The sequence below is a fragment of the Cervus canadensis genome, chromosome X, assembly GCF_019320065.1.
Source record: "Cervus canadensis isolate Bull #8, Minnesota chromosome X, ASM1932006v1, whole genome shotgun sequence".
NCBI classification, from domain to species: domain Eukaryota; kingdom Metazoa; phylum Chordata; class Mammalia; order Artiodactyla; family Cervidae; genus Cervus; species Cervus canadensis.
In genome coordinates this window covers 89,379,321-89,393,172 of record NC_057419.1, presented here as the reverse complement: position 1 = coordinate 89,393,172, position 13,852 = coordinate 89,379,321, and the positions used below count along the sequence as shown (strand labels likewise).

General features: G+C 43.6%; 1 protein-coding gene across 3 annotated transcripts; it reads left to right on the top strand.

The window, feature by feature from the left end:
- Positions 1-1,784: 1,784 nt before the first annotated feature.
- NXF3 (nuclear RNA export factor 3) lies at positions 1,785-11,689 on the top strand. Of its 3 annotated transcripts, none has more exons than XM_043458945.1 (17): positions 1,785-2,123; positions 4,795-4,945; positions 5,166-5,319; positions 5,935-6,018; positions 6,125-6,229; positions 6,353-6,433; positions 6,964-7,071; positions 7,219-7,328; positions 7,909-7,945; positions 8,306-8,374; positions 8,457-8,512; positions 8,653-8,760; positions 8,881-8,939; positions 9,032-9,147; positions 9,251-9,293; positions 9,901-9,973; positions 10,525-11,689. In XM_043458945.1, exons 1-17 carry the CDS (start codon positions 2,120-2,122, stop codon positions 10,709-10,711), a joined length of 1,545 nt encoding a protein of 514 aa, XP_043314880.1. In that variant the 5' UTR covers positions 1,785-2,119; the 3' UTR covers positions 10,712-11,689. The 3 variants fall into 3 exon arrangements, with proteins under 3 accessions (XP_043314880.1, XP_043314879.1, XP_043314878.1); XM_043458944.1 differs by lacking the exon at positions 1,785-2,123 and adding an exon at positions 2,199-2,326 and having other exon boundaries at positions 9,904-9,973; XM_043458943.1 differs by lacking the exon at positions 1,785-2,123 and adding an exon at positions 2,200-2,326.
- The last annotated feature ends 2,163 nt before the right edge of the window (positions 11,690-13,852 follow it).

Below are 13,852 nucleotides of genomic sequence, written 5' to 3'. Positions count from 1 at the left end.
CATTTCTGTACTATCAAAAAAATACAAAGATTTAAAAGCTGAGAGTCAATATTTCAAACAATGCTACAGATTTTGTGCTTATATTCAATAATTGAAAGGACTTTTACTTATCAGCGGAAAAAGGGACAAAAGACAATAGCAAATAACTCACCTAAAAAGCAAAATGCTGTCTCCAAAAACATCTGGAAAGATGACCAACCACAGTAACTGAGGAAATGAAAATCTGGAGTTGTCTTGATAAGTGAAAAACTCAATTTACAGAAAACTGTGCACATTAAATCACTTCAGTGGTGTCTGACTCTGTGTAACCCTGTGGACTGTAGCTTGCCAGGCTTCTCTGTCCATGAGATTCTCCAGGCAAGAATACTGGAGTGGGCTGCCATGCCCTCCTCTAGGGGATATTTCCCACCCAGGGATCAAACTTGTGTCTCTTATGTCTCCTGCATTGGCAGGCAGGTTCTTTACCACAAGCGCCACCCGAGAAACCCGCAGAAAACTGTATGTATGTGATTGCAAATTTTAGAAGGATGCACAGTGTCTAAAATGACATAAATACACAAATATTTTAAGTTAGGTATACACATTACTTAAAGAGTGCTGCAGTCCATGGGGTCACAAAGAGTCAGACACTACTGAGCGACTGAACCAAATTACTTAAAGAGAAACACATCTGGAGTGTGAACACCAGTCTTTTTGCATTGAATATATTGGGACCTGCAAGTCATGGTGAGGGGATCATATATATGGAATGTGTAAAATAATTTCATTTTTAAGTATAGATTATTAAATGTTTAATATGTTTTGATAAGGAAAGTTTGTTTAAACAATTGAAAATAATAACCAAATGACAAAAAAGTTCATATATATGTATCATGTTGTCAAAATGTTCACATGATACGTTTTATAAAAAATAAAATATTTCAGCTTTTGACTTGACAGTTTATCTGTATTGAGTGTGATTTTCTGTCTTATGCTTCTTTTACCTCAAATGTTCACACTCTCATATGCAGATTTTTCTCCACCTTTCTGTGGCTGGACTTCCTCTTTTAGGAAGGACAGAGATCCAGGAAGGGGTTGTGGGGAAGGAGTGGAAAATTCCAGAAAGTAGTGGAAGATCCCAGAAGTTTCTGGCTGGTGCACTAGAGCTACAATTCTGGTTCTGGCCACTAGGGTCATCTATCTACATTGACTATATATCATATATTATATAGGCTTCCCAGGTGGTGCTAGTGGTAAAGAACCTGCCTGAGAATGCAGAAGATGTAAGAGACATGAGTTCAATCCCTGGGTGGGGAGGATGCCCTGGAGAAGGTCGTGGCAACCCATTCCAGTGTATGTTTCTTCTCTCTCTCTCTGTTTTTTTTTTTTTTTTTTCTCTTGTTGTTACTCTCTCTAAGATGAACTGGTATTAATTTCAGACATTTGACTACTATCACATTTTGTTACTTTGTACCAACTTAACCAAGAATTTAGTGAATCTGTGCATAGGGAAATCAACCCAATTCCTTGGAGCTCAATTCCAGTCTCTGTTGATCCAGGTAGCATCTGAATGACTCCACAAGCTCCAGCACCTCGGTAAGCCTCAGCAACCTTGAAAAGTTGGTTCTGATATCAGAATCTCCTTGTGAGGAATACATGAAAGAACAGATTCAATGTAGCAAGTACAGAACTTTTCCTACCTCTGGCACTCACAGTTCTCTGGGTCTGCAGAATGAAGGAACACAGTGTAATGTAGCAGATGCAGAATCTGGCATAGAGAGTTCTCTGTGTTTGTATCTATAAGTACCTGGGTCCCCAGTGCCTCCTAACACCTCTGTAGGAGTGGTTTAGTTGGAAACGGTCCCTGGGCGTTAAGCTGGTAGAAAACCCAGAGGGCTGTTACTATAAGAAGTTAAAGCTCCTCTGGCCCCCAGGGCTCTCTTCCTCTATGCCCTTGGGGAAAGGACTTCCTGTAAGGACTCCATCTTGCTTGGCATTGACAGAGAGTTTGGGGCCTGCTCTCTCTTTCCTTGGCAGCCTTCCTTGATATTCTCCAAACCTCCAGTTCCAGACCCACGCGTTCTCTTCTAGAGCAGCCTGTGAGGACAGCGGTGACAAATCTCTGCCTTCAGGTCACTCCATGGGTGAGTCAGTCTGCATGAGAACTTCTTTTCAGATCTCCACAGGACAGGAGGGTTTCTGGGTTCCCCTCCCCACCCCAACCCACATGACCCCTAACCAGCCAACCCTCCTTTAGAGAAAGAGGGGAGACGGCCCAGACTGACTGTTTTCTACTCTCCTGAGGAAATGGGCCAAATGGGCTCTGACACACCCGTCCTGATTGCAGGTGGGAAACTTACCCTCTTATGGAAATGGCCATGGCTGGGTGAATTTTTTTCCTTGGCTAAGGAAAAGGCATGAGTAATGTGATCTTCTTGGGTCTAGGGTTTGGAGAGTGGGGATGGTAACCTAGGTGGAGGGTGGGATTGTGTAAACTAATGTTCTTTGTATTTATACTAGAGGTGAGGGAGGGGCAGAAACCCCACCATTGCTACTGAATATTGCTTTAACTAGTCAGGGTAAATTGTATTAGTCCTTAGAAGTTTTTGAGGCTTGCTTTTGTGCCTAGCATATGATCTATTCTGAAATGTTCAGTGAGTATTTGCTATGTGCATTGTTCTATGTCAATTAAATAAATTTGTTTATTTAAGTCACATTTAAAAATCCTCTCCCTCTAGCTGAGTTTTTGTTTGCCATTTTATGTGTCACTCAGTGAGATGTGTTAAAGTTTCCCACTGTGACTGTGGATTTGTCCATTCCCACTTATTTCTATCAGGTTTTATTTTGCATATTTTGGCTCTATTTTAAGACATGCATACAAATTTAGAATTTTGTATTAATATCTTCTTATTGCATTGAACCTGTCATCATAAAGAAATCTCCCTCTTTCTCTTATAATGTTTCTCTTTAAACTGTACCTTTTCTTTTACTAATATGGTTATACCAGTTTTCTGTAGGCTAATGTGGACAAGATATACATTTTGTCATTTTTTATTTTCAGATTTTCCTGATGATTAAATTTCACATGTTTCTCTTTTCAAGAGTGTTTGATGAAATGTTTCTTGTCCAGTCTGAAAATATATGTCTTTCTATTTAGAATATTTATCCTGAATCTTTTAATGTAAAAATAGATATAATTTGCTTTATGTGTATCACATTGCTATGTATTTATTTTTGTTGCTTCTAAGTTCCTTTTCCTTTCCTTTGAAATGGTTAATATTTTGTAACTATTGAATTCTTAATTCATGCAGATATCTAAACATTCTTTTGCTATTCTTGTAGTGCTTACCCTTCATATTACAATGTGCATTTTTGCCTTTTAACAGTCTGGTGGTGGTGCATGGTAAGTCACTTCAGTTTTGTCCAACTCTTTGGGACACCATGGACTGTAGCCCGCCAGGCTCTTCTGTCCATGGAATTCTCCAGGCAAGAATACTAGACGGGGCTGCCATTCCCTTCAGCAGGGTATCCTTCCAACCCAGGAATTGAACCCAGTTCTCCTTAATTGCAGGTGGATTCTTTACCATCTGTGCCACTAGGGAAGTCCTTTCACAGTCTAATATTAGTTAATTAGTTCTTTAAAACTCCTCAGACAATTATGGGACCTTGAGACACTTTGATTCCACATACTCTCTCCAAATTTATTGCCATTCATTTTCATTCTGTATATATGTGAACCCCCAGAAAATATTCCTATCATCATTTTATATAGTTTAAATTTGCCTACATATTCACAAATGACATTAATCTTTCTTTCCTGTATCTATGTGACTCCACCTGGGATGATATTTCTTCTGCCCAAAGAAGAGCCTGTAACATTACTTATAGTTTGAGTTTTCTGGTCACAAAATTTCTGACTTTTTGTTACATTATGGTGAAATGAATACATTTTTTAGGAATGTTTTTCCTTAAATTTTTTCTCCAACTAACATTGTTATCCTAAGTTGATATCTTGTTACTTTTGGAAACTTCTCAACCAAGTTCTCTTCAAATATCAGTTCTCTACTTTTCCCTCTCCTTCTCTCTGGGATTCACATTAACCATGTGTTCGGTATACTCACTGCATCACCTTTAATTCTCTACACCTCACTTTTGGTATTTTCCATATTATATGTGGGAGGAGAAGGGGACAACAGAGGATGAGATAGTTGGATTGCATCACCAACTCAATGGACATGAGTCTGAGTAAACTCTGGGAGTTGGTGATGGACAGGGAGGCCTGGCATGCTGCAGTCCGTGGGGTCACAAAGAGACACAACTGAGTGACTGAACTGAACTGAACTGATATATCTTTCCAGGCTCCATTCTGGATATTTTCATCAGATTTATCTTTCATTTCTCTAATTCTTCCTCCAGTGAGGCAGACCAGCTTTAACCCTTGAACATCACACCAGGGTAGATTTCAGGGTATGTTTTATTGTCCCCCAGGAGCAGAGCAGAGAAGTAAGACTTGGGGATTAAAAGTCACTTGTCCCACGTCACCTAGCCTGAACCAAGTAGAGCAGGATCTAACATCACAGACTACACTCTAGATCCAGACCCTTTCCTCTGTGCCTGTTTTCTTCTTAGCTGTGAATGCTCTGCACCTCTCATTTCCTGACTAGTGGAGCCACAGTGAAGTCTCTCAGCCTTTGTTTTTAGCACTGTGATGCATTTCTGTTTAGATTATACAATCAGTGATATTTTTTCCTTAGCCATGATATTTACCCAAGACTTTTGGTATTGGGACCACTGACCTGTTATTGTCAATTTTAGAGCACTCTGATAAACTGAACCCTTTACAAAGAAGAGCACGAAGCTGGAGGTTTTTACGAAGGCGACACAACTATTCGTCTGAACATGTCACTTCCCAGCAGCAGCAAGATAATGATTCAGGTGATGTTCCCATGGACGTCCAAGCAAGATAGTAAGTGACCAGTCAGCATGGCTGACATGTACCAATCAGTGAACAACAAAACCTTGTAGTTAAACATGTTATTCTTCTCTCCAATCTGGAAGAGTGAGGAATGATGGGATCTGGCTAATGTTCAAGCAATCTTTATTATAGCTCTGATATCATGTGGGAAAAAGTGGAGAAAACTTTCTAAGTCTATATGGACCACTTTCTTCTCTCCACTTCCCCACAGTGCTCCCTATGCTGTTCCACCCCATCATCAGAGAAGCAGTTTTCAGAAACAAGACCAAATGCATATTAAGATGGAGACAAAGCAAAAGCCTCCAGAGAGAAAAATGGAGAGAAACAGACAGGATGAGACCTTGGGGAGCTGGTTCAAGATCATAGTGAGTGTTCTGGCTAAATGGACCTAATATGTAGAAGATGACAGAGAGAGTCATGTTGAATTTGTGTAGAGATGCTGGGAACTTTTCTGGGGCAGTGGTGTTGGTAATGTCTTCTTATTACTAGGGACTATCTTCCTAGATTATCTAAGGGAAAGTTCAGAGAAGCAATAGAAAGGAAACAGACTGACTGCAAGGAGGAGCATGGGAGAGGTTGTCTAAAAGCAAAGGAGGAAACCTACTGCCAGGGAGATGAAGCACTTCACACCAGATCACACAGTTTGGCTCAAGCTGAGTGTGGGAGGATGTTGAGTCTCTGTGGTCCATGTCAGAGTGGCAGGCCAGGTCTATCTCACATGGATCTCTTGGAACTTTATAAAAGGAAATGCATGTGAAACATATTAAGTTATTTTTTTCAGGAAGAGTATATGAATGGAAAGAAACTATATTTAGCAAATCCATGCCTTGTACAAAAGTTAGCGATATCAGATATTGTCCTATCTTAAGAATTTATTTAAAGCCTGAAAATAGGTCCTAAAGTAAGACACAGTTGGGTCTTATCTTAACCTTGGATTCTATTGCATCAATTTTGTTTCCCATTTCTTCTTTGGCCTCTAGATTCCCTTTGGTGTAAAATATGATGAGAAGTGGCTGCTGAATTTGATTCAGAAGCAATGCAGTGTCTCCTTCATTCCAGTCGAAGTAAGACAGGACATGGAAATGATGAGACGAAATGGTGTAAGTGGCAGGCCCAGATAAGAAATGGCTCTGGTCTCATATTTTGCTTCTCTTGTCACTCTCCCTACAGTTTCACTATGAGAAAATGCAGGCCCAGTTCTTTGTAGAGAATGCCAGCATTGCCTGTGCATTGAAGAATGTCAATGGCAAGATTTTCAATGAGGATAATGAAAAGGTGTGTGTCAAGGGCATGAACAGGGCTGAATAGGGGCAAGAGGGAAGGAGAGGGGCATGGTATTGCTTGATCCCATGCACAGCTTTCCCGGAGCTTACCCAGCCCCTCTTGTGTTCTCTACAGATATTTATCTTTGTTGAACCCTGTGATGCACCCCCATCTGTGCAGAAGGCACTGAAGTCTGAAAAGGTGGAACAGATGAAGGTAATGCAGACTCAACACAAGCTGTGCACTGATACCCAAACCCACCTCTTCCCCCCACTCACCCTCAGACACAGAGCCACAGAACCCCATCCCTAACTCTGAAGCTGACCATGAGCAAACCATACGATTTCCGCCAGCAATCTCTTGACATCCAGAGACTCCTCTTTGGCCCTGGTATGGCTGTAGTAGTAACTGTAGGACAGGTGAGGGTAGAGGGTCTGTCTGGGAAGGACACTCAGAGATGATATCATGGGGATGGGGTGGTGCTGGAGGTGCACCAGCCAGGGCCCTCTCAGCCTGTGTTTCCCTCCTGGTTTCCTGGAGACTTGATGATCTATGATATTGGAATGACATGGAACCATAGAAATGGCATGCCTGCCTCCCTGCACATCCATCCAGGGATCAGGTCCAAGGTGAAGACCTAGGCCCAATGTTGAGGCTGATGGTGAGGATTGGAAAGATCAGATAGAAGAGGCATATTGGTCTCAGATATTCCCTTTGGAGTCCTCACTCTTCTTTCTTCATCATAGCTTTCATCCTTGGACCAGAGCAACAAAAAACCCTACATGGTGCATAGCCTGTCCACCATTATGGATAATGCTTCCCACACCAAGAACTTGAATCTCTCCAACACTGAGGTAAGGTGGAACACTCAGATCTTCCTTTAAAAGGGATGTGGGAAGGCTTATGGGATGGTGACAGATGACGGGAAGTGGATTTGTAGGGAAAAGATGGGTGTGGATGCAAAGCCATCTAGTCCATGTGGGTGTTCCCCATAATTCCAGGTGAAGTCTGCTGGGGAGATGGACAAGGGTCAACAGCTGGAACCACAAGGGATGTGGGTTGACAGAAATGCCATGTGCACCACCTCCCCTGATAAGTCAACCAACATAAGGTCTCTCTCTACCTCGTCTCTATACCCTTCTGTCTCTCTCATCTCTCACCTCCTCCCTCCACTCCATGTCTGTCTTCATCCCCCTCCCTCCCTCCTGAGTCCCACCTCACTCACCTCCCTGTCACAGCCTCCTGGGTCATCCCTAAGGTTTGTCCTGACTTGACAGAGTGATGAAACCCCTGTGAAGTAGCAAAGCCCTGGGCTCTCATCCCCCCCATTTCCTCTTCTCTCCACAGACTTCACTGGGTGGTGGAGGAAGGAAGGGAGGGAGGGGAGGAAGACCTCCAGCAAGGGTTTGAATTGCTGGCCTTTGTGGCACTGGAGAAGGGAGTCAGGACAGTCTGGCTGGGAGCTATCCAGGGGAAATGAGCAGGAAGAGGGAGTGGGAGGAAGGGATGGAGGGAGCAGTCTTCCTCTGGGTCAACCCATGGAGTGGTGACCAAGGCTCTGGAAGTCAAGGATACTGTGTGGTGGGCAGGGGGCACACAGAGGGCTGTGATTGCTGTAAGTGACTTGCTCCCATGAGGAGGGTCACGTCCACATTTTCACTGGCTTTTCTCTTTTGTCTTGATTTTGGCAGCACCATCCTGGAGTTGTTCCCCAGGTTACTAAGCTTGGTAAGCATATCCCTTGATCATAGACTCCTCTAACTAGCACTGACAGTGCCCACAAACTACTCTGAAACCCATTAGGACCTGTCCAAGTTCCATTTTTGAACCTGACCCTTACATATCCTGCGGGAGGAAGAGTGTACCATCCTCTGTGGGAACCTGAAAAGGCCTTGAATCTTCTTCAGCCATGCTCTCCACAGGCTTCGGGGACCCATGGAAATGACAGAACATGTAGTCCTGCCCCTGGCCTTCCCAGGACCCTTTCTCCTCTGATCTCAGACCCCCGCCCCATCCTGGGCCCATTCTTTTCCCTGATCCAGCGTCACATCCTGGACTGCCTTGCTGACTTCCTCTTCCCTCCCCTAGGATGGCCAGGAGACACCCTCAGGGCTTAAGTGTGCTATTGAAGTCCCCAAATGCTTACCAACATGCAAGGTGAGCATGGAGGATCCAGCAGAGTTCTAGGTGGTACACGAGGGGGTGTCAGCCCTGGTCCTGAGGACTGTTTTGATTCTAGGGAAGCTTCTTTGGATCTGATGAGCTGAAGAGTCTAATCATGCAATTCCTGCAGCAGTAAGTACCCTTGGGAATCTGAGCAAGGGGAGGGCTGGTACAGGGGAGGCCACCCAAACTCAGGTCTGCTCATGGGAGTTTTCAAGTCTCCTTTGAGCTCCATACCACAGAGCTAGACTGTCCTCACTGTTCCCCCTCAGGTATTACTTGATCCATGACTATGGGGACCGCCAGGGACTCCTGTGTGCTTATCACGAGGAGGCCTGCTTCTCCCTGACCATTCCATTCCACCTCAAGGACCCGGGCCCGTGAGTATCACAGCCCAGATTCCTCCCCAGGGGCATCTGGTTCCCCAGCAGATGCAGGCCAGCTCCTGCTGACACCTATGCTGGTTGGACCACCACCCAAGTTTCCTCTGTGTCTCCTAGAAGCAGCATGTGTGCATACTTCAAGAACAGCAGGAATATGAAGAAGCTCAAGGACCCCAGTGAGTGCGTGGTGGGAAAACTGTGCAGGAAAGGGCAGTGAATGGAAGATTCATAGGGTCCCTGACCTTTGCTTGCTTCCCCTCCCCCACAGATCTGCGGTTCCAGCTGCTGAAACACACAAAATGTGACATTGTGCATGCCCTCTGTGGGTTGCCCAAAACTCAGCATGACTTCAGGTCCTTCATGGTGGACATGTGGTTCCAGACGGTGGGCACCTGCTTCCTGCCTTGTTGGGAGCAGGGGTGGGAAGCTGCAGATGGGGAGGAGTCAAGTTGGGGGGTGACTGAGTACCTGGGCTCTTCTCTTTCAGGAATCAATGCTCTGCTTCTCTGTGAATGGGGTGTTCAAGGAAGGTGAGTATTCATAGATCCCTCCCAGACCCTCCACTGCTCCCTCTCCTGGCTGGGCTCCCTCCCTCTGTCCTTCCAGCTTCCCTCACCTCCCCTGCCTTCCAGTCCATCCCTTCCTCTGGACTCCCCTCCCTCCCCTTCTCTTCCCCTTCTATCCCTCCCCTCCCCCCCTTTCCTCTCTGTGATCTCCAGCCCTCAGCCTTCCCACAGACAACCCAGGTCTGAACTGCGTCCATGTCTGCCCTGTTCACTCTAGGCATTAGGGACACAGGCTGTGGAGTTTTGTGACTCCCATACCAGATCCTTACACTGAGAACTTGGGCCAATACTTAACCTTGCAGTTTCCCCATATACCCACATCTTGGGCAGTTAAGAAAAATGTATCCCATGAACTTGCAAAGTGGTTGTCATGGGGACATGTTACTGGGAGCAGACCGCCCTCCAGTTGCCCTACAGTTACCCTCCCCATTCCTAACACCCAGGCTCCCCAAGTGAACAACTGACCCCTCAGCATGAGTGTCAAGTCAGACCCTGACTGGGGGTCCTTGTGGGAACCTGTAAACACATGGGGCTTTAAGGGGGTACTCTTGTTTATTGTTTGTTGTTGAAGTAGAAGGAAGGTCTCCTGGCTGTGTGCGTGCCTTCACCCGGACTTTCATCACTACCCCTGCCACCCCTTCCAGGTAAGAGCTGTGTTGTGGGCGGGATGGCCCATCCAGCCTGGTCTCAGGGCCCTGGGCATGTGGTGGTGCAGACCTTAGGCTGACTCAGTATTGTGGAAAGCCAGCAGGTAGTTCCAAGGGGCAGTCTAGCCTAGTGGTTAGGAAGAGCATGGGCTTTCTCCTTGAGCACATGGGTTTTCTCCTTGACCCAACGCTCATTCTCTGTATGACCTTGGTTAAGTCAAAGGGCCTCTCTGTGGCTTGGTATCTTCTTCTGAAAATGGGGATCAGAATGTACACTTCTGTACTGTAGTGTACTGGGCTGCTGTTCAGGGTAGATATGAAGTTGTCCCTGGGCTGGGGATCAGGCTATTCATTGAGTGAAGCTGGTAGACAATCTCTCTGAAGGTGGGCTCTGTACAAGGGGCAGAAGAACCAGTCAAGGAGCCTGGGGACAGACACAGGAGGGGGATGGAAGGAATCTGGTTGCTGAGTGCCAGTGGGAGCAGATCATTGCTGGGGGTTTGAGTTGGTACATCTGTCAATTGTCTAAGAGTCCATATTTCCTCCAGTTTTTGTATTGTGAATGATAAGCTGTTTGTGAGTGACTTCAGCCCCAAGAAGACTGAGCCTGTGCTCTTCATCCCAAAGCCTGAACCCTCTGTCAACTCCATGCCCACCTTCTCCTTGGAGCAACAGGAAATAGTGCAGGATTTCTCCATCCAGTCTGGGATGAACTTCCAGCAGTCTCAAAAGTGATGCTGAAGATCATAGTGCACATACATGCACACATATGCTCATTGCCTTGGAAAATCATTCATTGTGTTCAATTTTGTGGGGAGATGAAGTTTAATCAAAATGTGATTGACAGCATATCTGTGTGTGTTTGTTTCTCTTTCTAGGTCTCCTCTAGCCCAATCACCCCCTTCTCACTAGTGTAAATTTGTCTTCAGCTCAGACTCCCACTGGATTCCAATCTCAGGATTCAGTAATCCAGAAAATGATAGATAAGGAGGGATTGCTGCCAGGTGGTGAAAAATTCCAGAGAACTCTGATTGAAGACATTATAACAAGATCCCAAGTTCCATCCCTTCTTTCCCCTTGCTGAAAACCCTCATCTGAGGCTCCCATAGCTGACATTCTTATCTGGCCACCTGGTTCCATCCATCTTCATTTTTAAGAAAAAGAAGTACATTTTGCAAAGAATAACAGATGTCTTGGAATGGCTTATTTAGTATGAATCCAGTTCTGTTTGGAAAATTCTATGTATATCACAGCAATTCCATCTGTTGTTGACCCCAAAGCTACATCACATTCATTGGTGTATCTCTTCCCCCATCAATGTAGGTTGACTTGTTCCCACTGTAGAGGGTCCCTCCAAAGGAGCAGAGTGTTTACCTCCATCACCCACCTCTGTATCAGCTGCCCAGTTCTCCCACACCCTGTCATCCCATTATTGGGACACTGGATACAGCTGTCCAGACTTCAGTCTCTGCCCCATTCCTCTTAGAACCCTGTGTTTCCCTATGCTGCTGACTGCTGATACATTACTGCTACCTGGTGATTCATTTTATGCAGACTCTGGAGTATACTTTACCAGCTTCTTTAACACCTATCAGATTTCTTTTTTCAAACAGAATTAAAATTACGTTATACTTAGTTCAATATGCTGGCTTTTAAGGGAGAACATTGTATTTTTTTTTCTCTTTAAATAAAATTCTTTGTAGAGAACTTGGATTCTGGAGTTATGTTGGTGCTACCTCATGACAAGCCTGACAGCAGCTTGAACAGGCAGAGCAGGCACGTGGGAGGGAAGGTCTATGTGTTGCCAAAATTCACCAGACAGAGCTTTCTGGAATTTTTTAATAATGGTTAAAGTCATTATACCAAGATCCGAAGTTCCATCCCTTCTTTCCCCTTGCTGATCATCCTGGTCTGAGGCTCTCATAGCTGACATTCTGATCTGGCCACCTGGTGTGTAAAGAGAGAAACCCAGTTACAGGTACACTGAGGTATCCAGACAGAAAGCACAGCCCCTCTCCATGTGTTAGCACTCTATTCACTCTTTGATTTACTTTCTCTGCAACCTCTCACAGATTTTTCACTAAGGGCCTTCTCCTCACTGACCGATGAGCTCTGTTCATCAGCTCAACACAATACTGTTCTGCCAAGTTTACCCCAAATTTAACATTCACCCTCACTATCTTTTCTAAATTTTTATTTGTGGTAAAAAAAAGCATAAAATATAGTTTTCTACCTTATTCACTTAAACATTTTAAAGTGTGTAGTTCAGTAGTATTAATTTTAATAATCTTTTCCTTTAGCCTTTATATTAAGTGGTTAATATCCCAATCTGTTACAGAATTAGATTTTTCCAAATATGACTATTTATTTACCTTTACCAATGCATTGTATGCTTTCCTATGTTTTTATGTCACTGACTAGCATCTTTTTCATTTCAGCGTTAAGAACTTCTTTCAGCATTTCTTGCAAGGTAGACCTAGCAGCAATGAACTCCCTTAACTTTCATTTACCTGGAAAAGTCTTCATTTTTCCTTTATACCTGAGGGATAACTTTGCTGGATAGAGTATTCTTGGCTGAATTTTTTGTTAACAATGTAAATGTATCATTCCATCCTTTTCTGACTTTCTGCAGAGCAATATTCTGATAGCCTAATGGGGGTTCCTTTATAGGTTACAATCTTTTTATCTCTGGTTGCTTTTAGGATTCTATATGTTTGATTTTTTTTTGACAGTTTCATTTAATGTGTCTTGGAGAAATCTTTTTTGCATTGAGATAAAAGTGATTTATTAGCTTCATGAACTTGGATGTCTAAGTTTCTCCTCAGGTTAGGGAAGTTCTAATCCATTTTTAAAAATAAACTTTCTGCCCTTTCTCCCTTTCTTTTTCTTCTGGAATCCCAAGTATTTAACATTTTACATTTTGTAGCCCCCCACCCCCACGCCGGTGGCTCAGATGGTAAAGAATCCGCCTGCAATGCGGGAGACTTGAGTTCAATCCCTGGGTTGGAAGATACCCTGGAGGAGGGCATGGCAACCCACTCCAATATTCTTGCCTGGAGAATTCCATGGACAGAGGAGCCTGGAGGGCCATGGTCCATGGGTCTGCAAAGAGTTAGACATGACTGAGTGCGACTAAGCACATAGATCATTCAACCTTTCTTTGATCTTACTTCTTTGTTCTCTGTTATTTCACGTTTTCTGTCCTTCAGATCACTTATTATATCTTCCATTTGGTCTACTCTGCTGTATATATAAGTTGTACACACATATATATGCTGCATATATATGTATATGCTGTACATATATATATATATAGCTATATACATATAGTTAATCACATTTTTCATTTCATTAATTGAGTTCTTCTTCAGAATAATTAAAAAATGATTTCTGTTCTTCTGTTAAATTTCTCATTTTGCTTATTTGTTGTTTTCCTGTGTCTTACTGAACTGTCTTTCTGTGCTTTCTTTGAAAAGCTGTTTCCTTAAAACTGCTGTTTTGAATTCTTTATCAGCTAGATCTAGGTCACTGAGTTTGATAACTGAAAAATTTATCATTGTCTTTTGGTGATGACATGTTTCCTTGTTCCTTCATGATCCTTGGATTTCTGTTGCTACTTTCACATTTGAAGTATTGATAGCAGTCACCTCTCACAAACTTTATTATCTGTATTCAAGTAGAATATTTTTTTTTGTTGGTCTTGCTTGTATCTAGGGTTTTCTCAAATCTTGTATGGAGACACCTGCTCTCCATTTCTGCACTCACTCTTGTAGCAGAATTCTTAACGTTTTATGTCCTCTTTGGTTCTTGCCAGGCTAGGTGCTGGAAAACTCTGTTTTATTTTCCACAAGGTGGCATTATAACTCAATGTGTATT

Bases quoted from the DNA above. Each gene is read 5' to 3' on its own strand.
- NXF3 (XM_043458943.1), top strand. From the start codon at position 2,287: ATGGGCCAAATGGGCTCTGACACACCCGTCCTGATTGCAG. The intron at 7,329-7,908 runs GTCTCTCTCTAC...TGATTTTGGCAG, and splicing joins GATAAGTCAACCAACATAAG to CACCATCCTGGAGTTGTTCC. The intron at 7,946-8,305 runs GTAAGCATATCC...TCCCTCCCCTAG, and splicing joins TCCCCAGGTTACTAAGCTTG to GATGGCCAGGAGACACCCTC.